The 19,571-nt window shown below is 40.1% G+C and overlaps 1 protein-coding gene across 3 annotated transcripts; it reads right to left on the bottom strand.

Moving 5' to 3' along the window:
* On the bottom strand, positions 1-19,107 carry si:dkey-9k7.3 (circularly permutated Ras protein 1). Of its 3 annotated transcripts, none has more exons than XM_047385110.1 (19): positions 18,967-19,107; positions 15,148-15,199; positions 14,748-14,804; positions 13,354-13,485; positions 13,174-13,260; positions 13,008-13,093; positions 12,300-12,497; positions 11,519-11,563; positions 11,336-11,425; positions 8,816-8,967; positions 8,580-8,661; positions 6,473-6,594; positions 6,286-6,370; positions 5,443-5,549; positions 3,638-3,750; positions 3,407-3,518; positions 3,157-3,297; positions 1,835-1,928; positions 1-1,152 (listed from the first exon to the last, which is right to left on the bottom strand). In XM_047385110.1, exons 2-19 carry the CDS (start codon positions 15,197-15,199, stop codon positions 1,018-1,020), a joined length of 1,890 nt encoding a protein of 629 aa, XP_047241066.1. In that variant the 5' UTR covers positions 18,967-19,107; the 3' UTR covers positions 1-1,017. The 3 variants fall into 3 exon arrangements, 2 of the variants coding, with proteins under 2 accessions (XP_047241066.1, XP_047241067.1); XM_047385111.1 differs by lacking the exon at positions 18,967-19,107 and adding an exon at positions 15,305-16,469; XR_007041256.1 differs by lacking the exon at positions 1-1,152 and having other exon boundaries at positions 3,157-3,293.
* Positions 19,108-19,571: the final 464 nt, after the last annotated feature.

Here is a 19,571-nt window from a genome sequence, read left to right as displayed (position 1 = left end):
AGGATTTTTCTAACTCTCAAAAGCATAACTAAAAACTCCTAATAATAATCAATCTATAAGCAGCAAATCCCAAACATATCTTAGCTTTAGCTACTAATGATAAGGCATTTATATTTCCACACAACTCAAAGTAAAGCTAATGAGAGTATAGCTAGAGGCTATTTAGAATCAACGTAGCAGTTGATTTAAGCTCCAAGCTGCTCTCAAGATAACGGATGCATTTTTTCAAAGTTTTAAAAACAAAGAAAAGATATCCCAAAACAACTCTAGCTTGGATTTCTTTGATAACACGTACTCTTTGAAAGTTCAATGGAAACAGAGCAAGGAAAAAGTAGGCAGGTGTGGAACAAAACAAACTAATTAAAACCTGCTTTGCTAGCACCGAAAAGCTCAAGTAGGCATGTGGAGAATGTGCCCTATTTTGAATAGCCTTCATACAGTCCACACTTATACACCACAACCTCGTTTATTTTTTATAAATCTCCACTTTTTTCAATCTTTTCACTAAATCTCAGTCTGCATGTAGATGGGAGAAACTAACTGAGCAGAAAATCTCTGTAAATAATCAGAATAGTGGGGACAGACCCTTAAATCAAATAAATTAAATTAAAGTAGGAAAAATGAGAAGAAATTGAAGAACACGTGTGATTTTATTTTACAGTACAACATAAAAGTCTGTATTTGACAGGAAACAGAGAAGTACATTGATATATGAGCTTCCTATAAAACAGAAATATAATACTTGGTTTAATGTCTGCTATGATCTATTCAGAGAACATGATCCATTTTGGACTTTTGCGTTTCACCCAAATTTGCCATCTAAAAATCACATTCTCCCATGTCAGTATCAAACTATGAAACTGACTCCAAAATAGTCTTGGCTGTACGTCTTAAGGGCAGCTTTTGCACAGCTAGAACATGTGAAAGATCACAAAAATGGGACTAAATCAATTATAATTTGAAATAATATATTCCCTCTCTGCTAAAGATTCATAGAATCAGCTTATATATCTTTTTTTACATTGCTTGCATTGCCTTTTTCTTCACTAAAGTCTTTTTCTGATTGCCTGCTCTGTAGTTGCTGCTGATGCTGCTGATGCTGCTGGCTCTCCTCATCTGGTACACTACCTCAGCTGCTTCGTCAGACAGAATCTGCTCCAGGACAAGGAAACAAATAGGATATTTAAGGTGACTTAAACTGTGTAAAGTGTTAGATTGTTGCAAATAGTTGATGGTTTTCAACTAATCTTTCAATCTATGTTATCAGCCACCACTAGCCCCTGTGCAGTAGTGTATACACATTAGAAAGTACTATCGCCTTAAATTCCACAACATTTAATATATCTTAATTAGTCAGATTTAACATTGGTTAAATTACCAGTGTGTACTATGTTTTCACTTTAGAGTCAAGTTTCTTAGCGTGTCTTAAACAGTCTGCTGGCCTTATCTTAATCATAAAGAGAAGATGCTAAAATCATCTTGTCAGGAACATGTGTACAACCCTAGGAGAAAATCTCCCTGGGTTTAGCAAAACGTATTTAAAACAAAAACAAGAAAAGTGCACAAGTATCTTTATGCAAGAAGGTGTGATAACTAGCTCCCAATGATTATGGCCACAAGGTGGGGCAGCTGAGTTCAATGATTAATTTTTAACACTCCTACCATGACTCCATATTCAACTTTATAAAATACTTCATTAACTATAAAAAACACATAGGATTATAAGCATGCAATTGAAGAGAAAAATAAATAATTACATCTGTTTATTGGATACAAAACCTAAAACAGCAAACGTTATTAATTTGGTTATTTAATAAATTAAAAGCTCAGGTACCTGAGACTCTGTTTCTATTTCGTTGCAAATTGTTGTCATGGTATCCATCCAGTTGCCATAGATTCTCTCTTCCTTTTGGATTGGCCTCAACTTACTACAATACAGATGGAGACAGAAAACAATCAGTGCACACAAACAAACACTTAAACCCAACTCGAAATAAAAAAATAACTTTGACCAAATTTTACCACCTATCTTTAGCTCCTATCTATGAAGACAAGCCAAACATGTGCATCTTGACACCCCATGACCCTCCGATTTAAATTAATCTATGTATGTTGCACCAGATCTAATGGTTGTAACAAAAGTTTAAATGGGATTGAGATATTCCCACACAAGTCTCTGTGCATCCTTTTTGTGATCCTAAGTGCGCTCTTCTTCTCCCTTTTCTTGAAGATGGTTCACCTCTCATCAAAAAGGTTTATAAATTCTAGTCAGAAAAACCACACTAATACGGCCATGGATCGCGTAATTAGGACACGCGAGTCACTCACCCTATCCTCTATTCAGCTCAGTGTTTGGGTCATTATTGCTTGACGATACAAACGTGTCCCTAACCAAACCATGTAGGTGCGCCGCTGTTGGTGCCAGGTGTTAGGCACGCAACCTATGTAAGGAGGCCTTAGTTCACGACGAAGGCCGTCGCGGGATCCAATCCCGGTCCGTCAACGTTTGCTGCATTTGCTGCTCTCTCCACCCTATTTCCTGTCAACTTACTTTTGAAAAATTGGAAAAGGATTAGGGTTGCAGGTGTTAGAAAGATGAAATCTCAGGCTTCCTCCTCTGTTTAGTGTTAATTTTTCATGTTTGACATAGATGGCTTTTTTCAGTAATTTCTCACCTGTCTTCTCTGTCCAAAAGCTACACATTGCTGTCCGCAAACAAGTGTCTCTTGTCCTTGAGATGTAAATGAACCACTGAAGGGATCAAAATAATCTCAGTGTCCAAAGGTTTCAATCAGGAGAACCTCTGTAGAATTGACACCTAAACATGGTTGAGGGGTTTGATCCTGGGGACTATGTTGTTTGCTGTTTTCCAGGCATGGCCCACTGGGAGGAAACACTGGGGGAGACCCAGATTACACTGATGGGACAATATATCCCTCCTGGTCTGGGATCACCTTGGGGTTTCCCAGAATAACCTGAGGGAGGTATGCGTTTCCACCCTGGACCTGTCACCCCACACCCCGATCTCAGATAAGTGGAGCACAAAGAATGGATAGATACATATATATAGTTAGTGTGCAGCGACTCGAAGAACCAAAGAAAAGCCCAGAGAGAGTTTGGTCCTCACGACTGCCTGTCTGCCAAGGTTTTCAGTACCTGAGGTAGCTCAGCAGGTCTTGTTGAGCTGCAAGCTGCCTCTGTGCTTGTTTCACTCGGCCCTCCATGGTTAAACTGGCGCAGAGCTGAGTCCAGTGAACGGCTAGCACCGCCACGTTGAGTTTTCCCAGAAGAATCTGACTTTAGACAAAACCAAGCAGCTGAAGTCAATATAAAAGAAACTAAAAGATTAATCTCTTTCTGACATGCTGTAGTGGGTAATCCTGTAAATAAGTGGGGGTTTATGTACCTGCTTATGGTTACTGGCCGTTGCTCGGTAATGATGCGAGTGACTTTTTGCTGGTCTTTGGTCTTGAAGTTGAGCTGCAGCTGGAATGGAAGTGTGTTCCTCTGGAGACAAACTTGTAAACAAACAACATCTCTTAGCATAGCACAACTTGGAGCTACTTTTTTGTTTCTGTCCTAAATAAAGTTATTTATGGACTCTGTAGATCTGGCAGCATAATATCATGAGACTCACATTCCATATAATCTGGTTTCACAGCAAACTCGAAGGTGATCTCCAGTCCCTTTGTTACGTTTCCAATCTCTCTCACCAGTTTGTGATTGTTCTCATCCTCATATGGGAAATACCTACAAAGGGATACAGGGGATATTTTGGTTTTGTGTGCTCATAAAAAGAGAAACTTTAAAATGTAATGTCGCATAATTGAGTTCAACGAAAACTATTTCATTTATCCAGTGTACACAAATGAGCCATAACATTATGACCAACTATCTAGTATAAAGTGATTTCAATCTTTGCCAATAAGATTTGACCTATTGATACATGAAGGTTTGTTAACATCAGTAGTAGGTCCTTTAATGCTGATACAGTCCTTTGCATATGTATTCAGACATGTTGTTATTTTCTCACATTAGAACTACAAATTTCAATGTATTTTGGTTGGGATTTTCCATGATAGACCAACACAAAATGCTGCCCATTTTACTGTAATCCCACTAATAAAGAAGTTACCTAACAGAGTCCACCAGTGTTTAATTTTATCTCAGTATAAATCCAGATGTTTTTTGAAGGTCTGAAATCAATGATAAACACACAGCCAGAGCTACAATGCTGGGTTTGGATCAAAGCATTTTCATGTGTTAGAATGGTCCAGTCAAAGTCCAGACCTAAATCTAGTTGAAAGTCTGTGGCAAGGCATGACAATTGATGTTTAAGTATTGAGGCAGGGGGATTAAATGTAAATTCACACCTAAATTGACAGATTTTTATTTGTTGAAGAGTTTAAGAATCATGTATTATTTTCCTTTCACTTCTGAACTGAACCAGTTTGTTGATCTTTCGCCTAAAATCCAAATAAAACACAATTAAGTTACAATTAGGGCTGCACGGTGTTGCAGTTGGTAGCACTGTTGCCTTGCAGCAAGAAGGTCCTGGGTTCGATTCCCGTCTAGGGGTCTTTCTGCATGGAGTTTGCATGTTCTCCCCGTGCATGCGTGGGTTCTCACCGGGTACTCCGGCTTCCTCCCACAGTCCAAAGACATGCCTGTTAGATTAATTGGTCTCTCTAAATTGCCCTTAGGTGTATGAATTAGTGTGTTTATGGTTGTTTGTGTGTTGCCCTGCGATGGACTGGCGACTTGTCCAGGGTGTACCCCGCCTCTCGCCCATAGAGTGCTGGAGATAGGCACCAGCTCCCCCGCGGTAGAAAATGAATAAATGAATGAAGTTACAATTAAACACAACGTAAAAAAGCTCAAGGTTATGAATACTTATGCAAAGCAATGTAGCCATAACATTTTACCTTCCTTGACTGGATTTATTTATTCTGCAAGGTTCACACATATTCAACTGTATATTCAACTGGAGAGTTCTGGAGCCAAATGGACTTCTCAGAGTTATATTTTTGCCCCTCAAACTGCACCCACACCATTATAGTGGCCCTGCATTCTCCACATAACAGAGTTCCTTGATCTTATAGTAGCAACAATTTTTAGGCTGATGGAAACATCATTCAGATGAACAGCTGGATGCAGAGGTTTACCTCCTTCCTCCTAAAGTACATCCTGGTGTCTCCACGTCCCTTGCTTTGAGACCCATTCATCAACGGAAAACACATGATCCATCAGACCATGGCACTGCTTTATATTAGTATGAGGTCCAGTTCTTGTTTTAATATGCTTTTATCAGGACAGGCCACTCACTGGGACACTAGGAATAGAAAGCCCATTTGTTGTCTAATGTTCCCTGCTCACTGTATAAAGAGACATTGTGAGTCACTCCTCATGATACTAAGGTTTTTGATGTCAGTCACCACTCACACTCCCTCAGCAGCAAGCAGGGTTGCAGTGACACCTGTTGCTAAGACGTTGTCTTCAGATATGGACTGGATCTCTGTTGCCACGGTACCGATGCTGACAATGTTCACCTGTGGAGTACAGAAAATGAAAGATTTTCAAAGTTTTATAATTTTATTTTGTACTGAGTCATACCACAGGTATTATTAGCTCCATGACTCAACCATTCTTCACAATAGAAACACCACTGAGAGTTTAAACTGGTCTTAGAAGTTTGGATTAAAACTGATTAACCAGGAATTTTGACACCTATCCCATTCTGAATCTATTAGGGTTCAGTTTGTTAATCGACCCAACTTTGCCAGCAACAGCAACTTTAACTATTCTGTAAACATCTTCCACAAGGTTTACGAGTGTAATTCATAGTTTAATGAGAAAACCAGAATTGCAGCCTCCGCTCTCATTCATCCCGAAGGTGTTCAAGAAGGTTGAGGTCACACCAGTCAAGTTTCTCCACACCTGCTTTATACACCTGCAGCCATAGTAGTGACTGGAACACCACAATTCATTGATTTGGTGGTGTGACCCAATAATTTGGCAATATAGTGTATGATTATTGTTAATGATACTAAACTACAATCGATGGTTTCAAGTAACCATTGGTAGGCATTTGCGAAACATCCATCATGTTAATTAAACGAACTGCTTAACCACTGCTGGGACCAGCTCCCTGTAATCAAAAATTATACCAGAGGCCACTTTATGTAAAGCGGAGGTACTTTGCTATTCTCCAGACACTTTTATAACTTCAGATGTGTACCTTTGTGCCCAAGTAACCATTTAAATCAACTTAATATTGTGGCTCACCCTTCCTCCAGTCATGTCAGCCAGTCTCCCAATGTCAGCCAGGCAGCAATCTGTCCCTCTAAAGGACATCACTGAGATTATGACTCTGAAAACGGAAGAAATTGCTTATTTATCATTAGAGAACATGACAAACATATTCAAACGTGGAGTTCATGGTGAAGGTTAGTATGTGCGTGTGTTTCCTCACCCTTTCGCTACCGCCTGCAGAGCCAGCTCTCTATAGAAATATGGAGTCTTTGCAGAAGAGGACTGAGCTTGCTCCATGTCACCGAGTCCGATGTTGGCTCTGCCGTCGGTGCACAAAATGACCTGCAACACACATTGAAACAAAGAATGACAAAGCTGCTTCTGCCAGGCGTCACACGAGTTCATTCACAGACGTAACGTTTATGTCTTGCCTGAACAGATCAGATTTTCCTGATTTAAACATTTAAAAACTGATGCATCTACATTTCACCAGAAAAGTCTAACCACGACAGTTCCACTGCTGAGAAAAAACATCTTAAAAATTCACTTTTTGACCGTTTTTATTCTTCCATTTGGGTCTCTAATGTTTCTACAAACAGCCGTTTTTTGGCTATAAATGAACGTTTCATTTTTAGATGGGCAGGGGCTGCAAAATAACAAGTCGTCAACTTAATTAAAAGTACAACCTTTCAGTTAAAATCACTCATGACAACCTTTATTTTCACAAAACATTAGATTCTCTAAACATTAAATTGTATCTTGGAAATCACTAGTGGGAGCAATACTCACAAGGTGGAAACCACAGAACTCAACATTACATTTCAAAAAACGTAAAACAAAAACCTAACCCGATTCCCACCGGTGTCAAAATTCTGGGTTCTCACCTAACTGCATCAGTAAGACTGAGATGGGTCTTTTGTTCCATAGAGAAATGTATCATCAGCTGCAAGACAACATTGTGGCTACTTTTTATTCTAAAATCAAGAGTAAATTTTTAGATGCATTTCTGCTTCAACACCTGAAACAAATAAATACGTCATGAGCAGGACTCTGTAGATCTTGACTGCCTGCTGAGGGGGTAATTAAGCCATTTGATTCAGGTGTTTTGGACCAGGGAGGCACTGAAAAGATGCAGGACACTGACCCTCAAAGACAGACGTCTGACACTCCTGGTAAAGCTTACAGCAATAAATGAAACAGCATTTCTATTAAATCTTTAGCAGATTAGAGTGAAAACAAATATTAAATAGACAGTTCTGGACAGTCCAATGATTCAGTTCAGCTCCCCTCACTATCCTCTGCAGGATTCTCTTGTCTGCCATGTTAGAGCTGGAGTACCACGCTCAAATGTAGTACATCCAAATACTCTCAACATAAATACTAAAGTAAAAACATTTAATCTGATGTTTTCTTATTACTGTTAACAAGGGGCTGTGATGGATTGGCAACCTGGCATAAAAGGAGGAACTCGGAAGGGTACTAGTGCTGCACCTGGACAGGTTATGGCGAACACAACAGTCACAGAGAGATGGCGGAGCTAGAAATACATCCTGCACACTTTGCAGTAAAGGACAACAGACATCTTTGCATGCTGTGTAAAACTAAAATGCACATTTAAAACACAACAAACATGAGGAAACATGTTTTCACATGGAGGCAATCGTACCGTCAACTAGAGGATAATCAACGTTAGAGCTCCTCTCAACTCCAAAAAGCTTATTACAAAGTTTACTGCAACTTTTACCGCAAAGGATTTGCAGTTCAGTTGTTGCTAGCCGTGGCTTTTGCTCAATAGAGCATCGTTGGCTACAACTTCCCATCTTGAAAGTTTTTTACTCAGTGATCCTTAAACACCATGAGACCAAACAAGTCCCAGGATCCCTAAGGAAAGCAGGCAGGATAACTCTGGCATGTGATGTATGGTCAGCCATTGTCACAGAATCTTATGGAGCGACAGTGGATCAGATGCTAAGGGTCCATCCGTCTCAGTGGCTGTCCTTGGGCAAGACGCTTCACCCTCCTTGCCTGCTGATGGTGGTCAGAGGGCTCAATGGGGCCGACTGTATGGCAGCAGCCAGGCCCAGGGCAGCTGTGCCTACAATGTAGCTTACCGCTGTCTGTGTGTGAATGGGTGGATGACTAAAGACTATGTATGATCTGTCTAAAACCATCAGCAGTCATTTGGTGCCCCCTGCTGGCCTGAGGAGCCTAAGCAGTGGATTAATTGTTTTATGTCTTGGGCTGACTGTTGATGATAGGAACAAAGGCATCAGGAAACTCTCAGTTTTGGGAAATATCGATGTTAGTGTGGTGTAGTCCTCCCTCACCTTTGAGCCGGGGTATTTTGATGCCAAAGCTACAGACGCCAAAGCTGCCGGACCGAGAGCTGTAGCTCCATGTTCTCTGAGCCTGAAAAACAACACACCACTGTTTTGGCTCTATGCACCATTTAAAATTATAGTGTGTAAACAAGCATAGCAAGATTTTGTAAAGGTCATATTGAACCAGAATGAAACATACAGTATTTAACTGGATCTGTTTACTTTTTATCTGAATTTCTTACTCTTTGACTCTCTGGCTGAGATCTTGGTGTGTCTCAGCGATGCAGTGAGGAACGTTGTATCCAACCGCCTGTTTCCAGATGTGTTCGTAGTCAACCAATGCCCAGTCCTTGATAGTGAGTGGAGTGCGGGTACCATCTCCATATATAACAACCTGAAGGAGAAGCAGCATGAAACTTCACCTCACATTTTATCATTTAAGTTTTTTTTCCGCCTTGACCCTTAATGACCCCATATCCTAAATAAACGGCTCATTGGTAAAAGTTGCCCCCCACAAATGTTGAGAAAAAATATATCCACTAATCTGGTGAAGATTCTCAGTCGTTCAGGACATGGCAAATCCGAAATAGGTTCAAAAGACAAAACAACTGGACATCCAATTAAATAGTGAGTAGTGAGAATCGGCTGTGAAAAAATACTGCAAGTAAAGGTACACAGCTGCTCCGTTCGATGGTAATGAGGACCCAGTCACAAGACTGAGTCCTCCAACGGAAACCAAATATTTAAGAAAAACTGGAAACATGCTTGACTAAACTACAGTAAAACCTAAATGGCATCAGAAATTGGTGGCAGAAGAAATGTATCAAAAATGCTAGTTTCTTTGAGGCAACCTAAACTGGCGGTATCTGTTGGGCAGCTGACTCTCCAAGGTAAAGTACCTAGCAATCTTTTCAATCTGGTTGTATTTAGAAGTGTTTACGCCCTTTATTTTAAACTATCCATAGCTGAAGTCCAGTAATCTGATCTGTCTCGACCCAAGAGAAGACGATGTGTATTAAAGGCACAGTTGACGGTATCCATGGCAGCACTCCTGCTGTGCATTCATCTTAACATACCAAGGTTTTTTCTTTGGCACTTATTGGGTAACTGGAGTGGAAAGTCATCCTAACAACCAATACTTTGCTTGTGGCGCTGCGTTGAATAGTGTTTTCCTTTGATTGAGATCAAGACTTCCAGACTTCAGGTGTTCCTTAATTTGTTTTGCCCCTGGACGTTTTAGAGCAGCGCTTCGGATCTGCTGGTGGTTAGAGTTCCCAAGAATCGATGTGATGGTCTATTCCTTCTGCAGATGTAGGCCAATCACTGCAGCCTGTACTTCTGGATTTATTCTCCAGTGGTTGGTTACTGCCGGCATAGTTTCTTGAATACTGACATGGCATGAGATCGTGTAGAGAAACTACAGAATCTTACGGAGACATCAACTTAAAACTTCCAGATAACAGAGTTTCTAACCATGTCTCCAAGACAGAGCTGCTTGTGTCCAGGATTTTGTTCTTCCCATCATGATTCATGTCTTATGACCATCGCAGAGGGCTGGAACGTAGAGGGTTCAGTCATTCAAAGGGTTTGCCTTTTGGCTTAAGGTCTTCTTCACAAAGGCAGATTGGAGCAGTGCCCACTTTACTCCAGATGAAAATCTGCCATCACTCCTAAACAAAACATTGAGATACTTGAACTTTTCATCCTGAGGAAAAAATAGGGACAAGAGAATACGCTATTGGAGGTTGAACTTCTCAGCATCCTCATTAAAGTTATCTCTATGGTTATGATTATCATTCACGAGGAGCAGTGTTACTTTCATCCATGTTATGAAACAGTTAAACACATCTTTGCCCTCATAAAGTTGCTGACAGGGTCATGCAAGTTTGATTGTGAAACAGCTTACTGTGGTGGCCCCAATACATTCTGTTGGGGTTACTGCTTGTGTATGAAGTGCTTCGGATCTTTTTAAGGGTTGTCCGGTACTAAACGGTAAGAAAGAGTTCTGTCTGCATCCTTAACACAAGGTCAAAGTCTGGTGCAGGTAGGACTCCGAGCCTGCCACTTTTCACTGATCCTGTTTGCAGGATCTCACGACGTGGTTGTGGAGAGAAAACGTTTCTGGTTTGGGAACCTCAGGGTCTCAACTCGCAAACGATGTGGTTCTGTTTCTGTCTTTAAATCAATGCGTACTGGAATGGTGTCCGGCCATATGCGAACCATCCAGCATGAGAACCAGCTCCTCCAAGTCCAAGGCCATAGTTCTCTACCAAAAGGTGGACTGGACTTCTGGGTCGGTAGCTTCACTCTTAAATGGAGGAGAGCAAATATCCTGGTGTTCTGTTCATGAGTGAAGGTAGGAATCAGATGGTTGCTTCTGGTCTGTTTTGATGAAGAAGGTGTTGAACCAAAAGGCAAAGCTCTGTATTTCCTGGTGGCCTCAATGCGACCCTCAACTATCATGTCAAAAACAGAAAAACCCAACTACAGGTGGTTGACATGAATTTCTTTAAAAGGCCAGCCTTAAATATATGTTGAGGTTTAGTCATTTGGGGGAACTTGGGGTAGAGCGGCTGTTCCTCCACATCAAAAGGAGTCAGTTGAGGTGGTTCAGGCAACTGATCAAGATGCCCCCTTGGTGACCCCCTTTGGTTATTTTTTTGGCACGTCCCACAGCTAATTGATGCTGGGGCAGATGGAAGTAGACTCCTAACAGTTATATGAACGATCCGGCTTAGACATGATCAGCACATCAGTACTACCTCATCATTAAAGGTGACGAGGGCCACTCTCCTGTGAGGTGTCTTCTGCAGCGCGAATGTTAGCGTTCTCTGGAGAGCATCCTGGATTCCCTATTGGACAACACAAAAAAAATAAAGAAAATCACCCAATGAAAAGATTTCTCATGGAGCTTAATGCATTGAAGTCATCTTGAAAAATCTCACCTCTAATCTGGATACGTGCACCGTGGAGCCGCTGTCTGATGTCACCTGAAGAGCAATCATTAAAGAAATGACTGCATGATCTTAAAGTGGTTTCATGGGCTCAAACATATGTAGGTGTTTCTGCTTGCAACTCTATTTCTCTTTTTACTTAAAACATCAGGCAGGCAGAAGTTTTAATGTGTCCTTCATCTTTCAAACACATAAATACAATTCAGCCAGGCATGCTGACAACGCTCTTTCAAATGATAGATTCTTCATTCTTTGCAAGTTATAATTTATTCAACAAAAGTAACAAAACAGGAAGACTTCAGAAGAGAGCAATCAAAATGAAAAAATAGGGCGTTCTGATTGAATCTAATGGTGAATGTCTTTGTGAAACAGAAAACTGAGATTGTATCTGTCATGAAAGTTGAATCTTGTGGTATAGACATCTGTGCTTTATCTGCTGCTCATTAGTGTCACGTACTGCCGTGTACTGCTGTTATTATCAGACACGTACCTGTAGAAGCTGATTTTATCACTTGTAGAATGTGTTTGGTGTTCTTGGTACTTTTACAGAGATATTTTTCTTCTAATTTTACTGTAAATGCTGATGATGCAGATCTGTTTGCTGTAAAGTTGCTTCTAAAGTTAGGTCAGGTTTATATCATGTTTATTGTGAGATCCAGCTGCAGGTCTCTGAGTTTGACCTAGTTAATAAACTACAGGCCGCGAGTGTTTGGTGACTCCCAATACAGCAAGACACGGCAGAAAAGAGATGCAATTTAAGTTTTATGCACACCTCTGTTGTGACAGTCATGCTGCCAGAAATGTCCACACAGAAAACAACCATCGTGTCCTCCAGGTTCTGGTAGTCGTCTTCACTCTCTCTCGGCAGGTAAAGGTCGTCACTGCGCACACCTGCACGCTGACCGATGCACACTTGGGCCAAATTTTCGTCGACACCGTTTTCATATCCACAGAACTCACATACCCATAACTGGAAAAGAGAGGAGCAATTTAAAATGGTCAGTCAGTCAGTCATTTTCTACCGCTTATTCCATAGTGGGTCGCGGGGGAGCTGGTGCCTATCTCCAGCAATCTATGGGCGAGAGGCGGGGTACAACCTGGACAAGTCGCCAGTCCATCACAGGGCAACACACAAACAACCATGCACACACTCATTCATACACCTAAGGGCAATTTAGAGAGACCAATTAACCTAACAGGCATGTCTTTGGACTGTGGGAGGAAGCCAGAGTACCCGGTGAGAACCCACGCATGCACGGGGAGAACATGCAAACTCCATGCAGAAAGACCCCCGGTCGGGAATCGAACCCAGGACCTTCTTGCTGCAAGGCAACAGTGCTACCAACTGCACCACCGTGCAGCCCAATTTAAAATGCTTTTTCAAAATCCTAATTAGCATTAATAACCTCAGTCCTACTGAGATTAAACACTTCAACGGAAAAAAAAGGGAAAACAAAAGCAAAACCAGGCTGTATTTCACCTTCTTCCAAACTGAACTTAGACATGACAGTGCAGCACTACATTTCCCACAAATCACCGGGCTCTGGAAGGACTCCAGACCAGCATCTGCAAAACAGAAATAGGATCAACTAAAGGACAACTGACCTACGCTTGATTTGTGTGGCGGTGTGTGTGTGTTCCCTGACCCTGGCTGATATCGGCCAGTTTTCCAACACCGAGGGAGACGACGTTGATGTTGACTTTAAAGCGATTTTCTCCTTCCAGCAAATCAACTGAGAGAGGCAAAAGAAACTGGGTGGAAAAAAAGTACAACTAATACAGATTTAATGCTTTGAGAGTTGGAGTGAGGGTCAAATGGCACTTACGCCTGGGAGGAACAGGAGGAGGGAGGGAGAGAGGAGTGACTGGAAGATGAGAGGCGGAAAAAGGTTGATTGGGAAGGGAAGTGGGTCGAGGTTTCCTGAAGCGACGAGGAGGCAACGGCGGAGGAAGTGGATCTGATGAAACATGCATCAAAAGTAGATTAATTGTCTTATTTTTCTCAAATTGTTATTTAAAAAAGCAATCTTGTCACTACAGAGTAGCTACAGACTCCTTGATATGGGCGGATTTCCATTGATTCTTTTCCTGAGGATAATAAACATGACCTCATATGAAAGCATGCCAAAGGTCAGCGCTGAGCTAGTTGTTGCTGTGGTAAATATAAGGAAAAACAGCAGCTTGTATGACGGTCAAGTTAAAAAAAAACTATTTGCAGTCAGCATTTCCACCATGTTCAACTTTACATTCTAGATTGCCTCTATTTTTTTTTTGTTTTATATAAATTTTTACATTTTCTTTGTGTTTGTTTCTTTGCCAATTTCTATATCCGATTATAATATTGCTGTTATGGCCAATAACAGGAAATAAACACTGGTTGTTAATATCGGCCCAGTTTTACTTATCGGACCGATACCGATATGTTAATGCAGACATATAGTGCTTTCCTTCTTACGATATACATTTTTTAATTCTCTGTATTTCTTGAAAATTCAATTAGTAACTGTCTCTTACATCACGAGTTTATTAGTTAGTTTTTTGTTTTTAACTGAGCATTTGCAATGTAGCTCTGTAACTGACGTTATTTGTTACGATGTAAAGTTGATGTTCTTTTGTTATTTCAAACTGCTTCAGTGATTCTCTAGTTGTTATTTTACAGTGTAGCTCTATAACTGATCTTATGTTTCTTTCTATATATAGATTTTTTTTTTTTTTTTACATTCGCCTTGTTTCTTACCAGGTCAGCTTTTCTTTGTTTCTTACTTTTTTTTACAAGGTATTTCTTCATTTGTTTTTTACAATGCCACTTTGGAGCTTTCTGTTTCTTACCGATATTGTTTTAGTATTTCTTATGTCTTTAAGTCTTCACTTTTTTGCCATAACTTTGGAGCTTCCTCTTCTTTCTTGTGTATTTGGTTTATTCATTAGATTGTTAACATATTTCTTAATAATTTTTTGTATTTTCTGTTTTCTTACTTAATATCCTTCTTTAAAATTTCTGACTTTTTCCAGCTGCATTTAAATTACTCTGACATCACGGACTTCCCCCTTGTTGATTTGCTATCTGTGCATCTAGACAGTCTATCTCTTCTCTTGCTTTTGCAGGCATGCCCACACACACACACAGACATGGGGGTTGCCTCTTCAAAGCTTTCCTTTTAATTTGCTGGACTTGGATTCTGTGTGTTTTTGCATGTGCTCAAGTGTGTGAGAACGTTACCTGTTTGCTGTTTTAGAATTGCAATGTTCTCATAGTTAGGTCCAAACTGAGAAATACCTGTGATTAGAAGGAAAATGCTCCTGTTATCAGATGTTTTGATTTTTCAAAAGTATTTAAAGTTATTATGAATTAAATAGAAAAAGCAGTGGTATCAGATTTACAGTGTACAGAGCTGCGAATTTGCTATCAGTTCTTCAAAACTTGCTAAATGTTTGCAAACTGTTTTTATTTATCTTTTTCAAGATATAGAATTGTACCAGTAGTGGTCAAAGGTGAAATATTCCTCAGTTTTGAGGGAACGGACTGTAATTTTTACATCAAAATGTTCTGAGAAGCTAGCGATGGAAAATGTTTGGGATGCTTAGGGACATTTTCAGGGAACGGACTTGGCTGGACTCACCTGCTCCATCTGGCCCCCAGTTGCATACAACGTGACTGCAAGCAAACTCCATCTGAGAACCACAAAGATGGACAAAAATCTTCATATTGAGTTTTCTTTTCACTTTGCTGCTGACTTTGAAGGCACTTGACTTTTAGTAAAGTAAAAAATAAAATACCTATAAGAGGGAGATAGGTGCATACAGTATGTCTATGGGAGACAACAATCAGCCAGAACAGCAATGTGAAAATGACAGATCAGCTTCCTGGCATTACCATCACGCTGTCACCACAGCATCTGGGGTGCCGATCCGGTTATTTTTCTAGTGAACAGGTGGCTGAGTAAAACCATGAAAGCAAACATTTCCTCATTTCCTGTGCGAACAAGAGAATAACATGCAGGCCCAAATAGTGTTTATATCATCATCAATGAGACAAGTTGGGGAGGAGCAGAGTTCAGCACTGGTACTGGTGCCAAAACCAGAACGCAGAGCTTTAAAACACACAACATGACAGATACAGACGGGCTGTCAGAGGGATCTAACCAACAGCGTGCGTCTCTAACCACAACAGAAACACAATGAGTAACTCAAGCATGGGACCTAATGGATGCAAATTCAAAAAATATCTACCTCAACCCTTTTTTCTTGCTTTATTTTTGCTTTGTGACTGACTGTAGGTGGACCATTAATATTTAACCTCAACTATCCATATCAGCAACATTTCCACTGAGTTTTCCTATACTGCCCTATAGCTATTAGCTATGCTTTGCTAGATTAAGCAAGTACACTACCTTGCCAAAATATTTTTATGCTTTAAACTTTTTTTTTAAACATTTTGTCACATTACACCACACACATTTATGTGCGGTGTAATGTGATGTATAACTGACGTATTGAATTTAGTTTTTCAGAACTCTGAAAAGAGCGGGTTGTATTTCCTTACATGTTCCCTAACAACCGTTCACTGCAGCTACCAACGTAAGTCTTTTAGGGTTTGGCTCTACCAGCGTTGCACATTTAGAGACCGAAATGTGTCCGTTTTTAACTCTTACCACAGATTCTGACTTGGATTTAGTTCTGGACTTTGACTAGGTCATTTTAACACATGAACATGCTGTAATCTAAACCATTCTGTTATAGCTTTGCCTGCATGTTTGGTTTCATCCTGCTGGAAAATGAGCCTCTGCCTCAGTCTCAAGTCTTTTGCATCTCCCGACAGGTTTGCTTCCCTGCTGAAGAAACACGTCACCACAGGATGATGCTGCCACCACCGTGTTATATGAAGGAGATAAGCATGTTCACAATGATGTTGAGTGTTTGCTTTCCTTCAGTGTTTTGTATGTCAACCAGAACGTCCCTTAAACACAGGACTAGCTCCCATTTTCCCACTAATATAAGCGTCTCCACAGCATGATGCAGCCACCACCATGTTTTACGTGCGTTCAAGGTGATGTGCAGTGTTAGTTTTACATCATCCATACCATTTGCATGTAGGCTAAAAGTTTATTTTTAAAAAGATGCAAAGGGGCTGAATACTTCTGCAAGTCAATGTATACAGTGATCACTGCTTTTCATTATCCGTCCATTTATTTTTAGAACTTATTTGTGTGGGCTGGTGCCTACTTCAGCAGTAAATGACAAACGTAATCCAACATGCATGTGTTTTGGATGCTGGTGTATGTCACTGTACCTGGACAGGAAGTTCAAATGTAAGTTTTCGGTTTTCCTAGCGAACAAGCTTGGTATTAAACTGAACACATGTATTATCGCAAATCTATTCAGTAATATGCATGCCGTTATTTCCCCTTAATCTAACTGTCATGGGAAATCTTCTGAGGCTAAGACTGAAACCACAACGTATCTACTTAAGCATTTGGCATCAAGGAGAATCCTCACATCGTTAAACTTTGTAAACGTTTGACTACGAGAAGTGCGGCCGATTCATTTCCTGAACCAGAAAACTGGGCTAAAGCCATGAAATAATTCAAACTAATCTACCTGTGTTGTACAAAATGCTACTTCTAAATGGCTTAAATACTCTCCCAAGTGTGTTTAGTGTTCAGGAAAAGATCAGAGACTTATTAAGAGACTGATTACTGAAATTAACACTGTGCATCACTCTGAAGATGCAATCCCCATTGTGAAACATGGTGGTGGCAGCAGCATGGTGTGGGAGGCATTTTGCTCAGCAGTGACAGAGAAGCTGGTCAGAGTTTATGGAAAGAAGGATGGAGCTAAATAGAGGACAATCCTGGAAGAAAATGAGTTGGAGGGTGTAGCAGACTTGAGACTGGGGTGGAGTTTCACCTTCCAGCAGGACAAGTCTGAACATACAGCCGGATCCACAGTGGGATGGTTTACATCCAACATTCATGTGTTAGGATGGTCCAGTCAAAGTTCCGACTGAAATCCAATTGTAAATTTGCAACAATACATGAAATCTGCCGTTTACAGATGCTCTCCATCTAATCTGTCCAGGCCAGGTCTCAATACAAATGTATGACCCAATTTTCAGATTTTATTTGTATAAAAAAAAGTTCTAACCATTTCTAGTTTTTTCTTCTACTTCACAATTATGCTCTAATTTTTTGTTGTATAACATAAAATCCCATTTAAACATATCCATGTTTGTGATATTAACGTCAAAAAGTTGCAATAATAAAATAAATCAAGAGGTATAAACACTGTTGCTGAGGATAACGGATGTAAAAAACCAAGTCCTCTACACTCACAAAAGATAGATCATGACTCAGGTTTCCGGCAAAAACTTTATCGCAGTTTGTGGATTGTTTGTTGGGGTCTTCTAACCTAGACTAATAGAGCATCATTACGGATTTGGCTCTATTCTGGAGTGTTTCTGTGTAAAAGTCCTTTAAAGGATTCTTGGTGTGATGAATTCAGGCCTCTAGCGTAGCAAAATATTTTAGTTTATAGATCAGCGTATAGCTGCCACCCCAGCAAAAGAAACTTAGAGCTATAGCGTGTTATAATGTGAACAATGTAATATCATGTTATTACAATACGCAATTTTATCACATAACAAAAAACTTTTCACATACTTACAGTATCTGCGTCGTATGAATATGGTCATTTATTGTGCAAATGTCAAACGTATTTTTAAAACAATAGTTTTCCCGTTTTAACGTCATACAGCTTTACTTTCATTGCCTGAAATGGCAGCTCATCGCTAATTTCAGGCCTCTTTGCTGCTATTATCTTATTGTATGTTCATATTTAATCTGCTTTTAACAAGACACTTAAGTAGCTTTGATTTAAACTGTGCATTTGGCATATTGTTACTTAAAGTGAGTGCATGACTCAGTTTTACGCCCTTCTTTTAAATCGCACACTCTGGATCGTTTTTTTTAAGTAATTCACACATGTTCTCCCTTAGGTCATAGAGATTTAAATGATTCACTGAAGCGATTCTTGTGCGGTTGAAAATGAAGAAATAGCATTTTTGTAGTTTTTTTTTTTAACATTTTATGTAAATATTTTTGCGATTAATGCAAGAGTTGTTTTTCTTTTGATCCGTCAATAAATTTAAACCAGGAGGAGCCACTTTATGGTGTTAAACTGCTTTTACCCACATGTCAGATATAATTTAAACATGTTGCTCAGTTGGACATTATTTTTGACATAAAAAGCTATTTGAAAGTATGAAATATCGTGGACATTTCAGTTCACTTAAAAGATCTTTAATACAATCCATACAGAACATTAATGCAAAAATCATTAGAAAATTCCCCTTAAACCTGAAGAAGCCTGCAGGGACGCCAGATGTTGGTTTTTCAGAGCGACAGCACCCATAACGCGCAATACAGCAAGGAACAACTCACCTTTGTCGTGGTCTGTGTGCAGCAGGCAGAGTTTGTAAAACTGAATGCTCGTGTCTATCATGCAGCAGCTTGGCGGTATGCATGAGAGTGTGGGAGTGCTCGCAGTGTGGGGAGCAGCGTTTTGTGTGTCAGGAAGTTGGTGCACGGCTGGAGGTTGAGAAAAACAGCAAGAAATTGAAGTTAGAAGGAGGAGAGCAGAGAAATAAAAAAAAGATGTGTCTACGCAGTTTCTGTTTTACTAAAGAGAGAACATGCAATTTGTTTCATTTTTAATGATCAGTTTCTGCTGAACTGTCGACTTAAGGAACAGTATCTCTACATCTTAATGTGGTTCATACAGTTTTCACATATCTGTTACAACCACAAACTTTTATGTATTCTGTTAGGATTTTATGTGATAAACCAACACAAGTTTTTAGCTTGTCAGAGTTGATTGGAAGAAGGATGGAGATAAAAGCCAGAACAATCCTGGAAGAAAATCTGCTAGAGACTGCAGGAGACTTGAGACTGGGAGGAGGTTCACCTTCCAGTAGAACAACCCTAAACATACAGCCAGAAGTACAATGGAATAGGTTAAAATGTCCTAGTCAAAGGCCAGACGTAAA

The sequence above is a fragment of the Girardinichthys multiradiatus genome, chromosome 14, assembly GCF_021462225.1.
Source record: "Girardinichthys multiradiatus isolate DD_20200921_A chromosome 14, DD_fGirMul_XY1, whole genome shotgun sequence".
Lineage (NCBI taxonomy): Eukaryota > Metazoa > Chordata > Actinopteri > Cyprinodontiformes > Goodeidae > Girardinichthys > Girardinichthys multiradiatus.
This window is presented reverse-complemented; position numbering and strand designations above follow the sequence as displayed.

Excerpts from the sequence above, each read along its gene's own strand:
- si:dkey-9k7.3 (XM_047385110.1), bottom strand. The coding sequence starts at position 15,199 with ATGGAGTTTGCTTGCAGTCACGTTGTATGCAACTGGGGGCCAGATGGA. Across the intron at positions 13,486-14,747 it reads AATTCTAAAACAGCAAACAG|ATCCACTTCCTCCGCCGTTG; the intron begins GTAACGTTCTCA and ends ATGTTTCATCAG. Across the intron at positions 5,550-6,285 it reads CTGACATGACTGGAGGAAGG|GTGAACATTGTCAGCATCGG; the intron begins GTGAGCCACAAT and ends TGTACTCCACAG.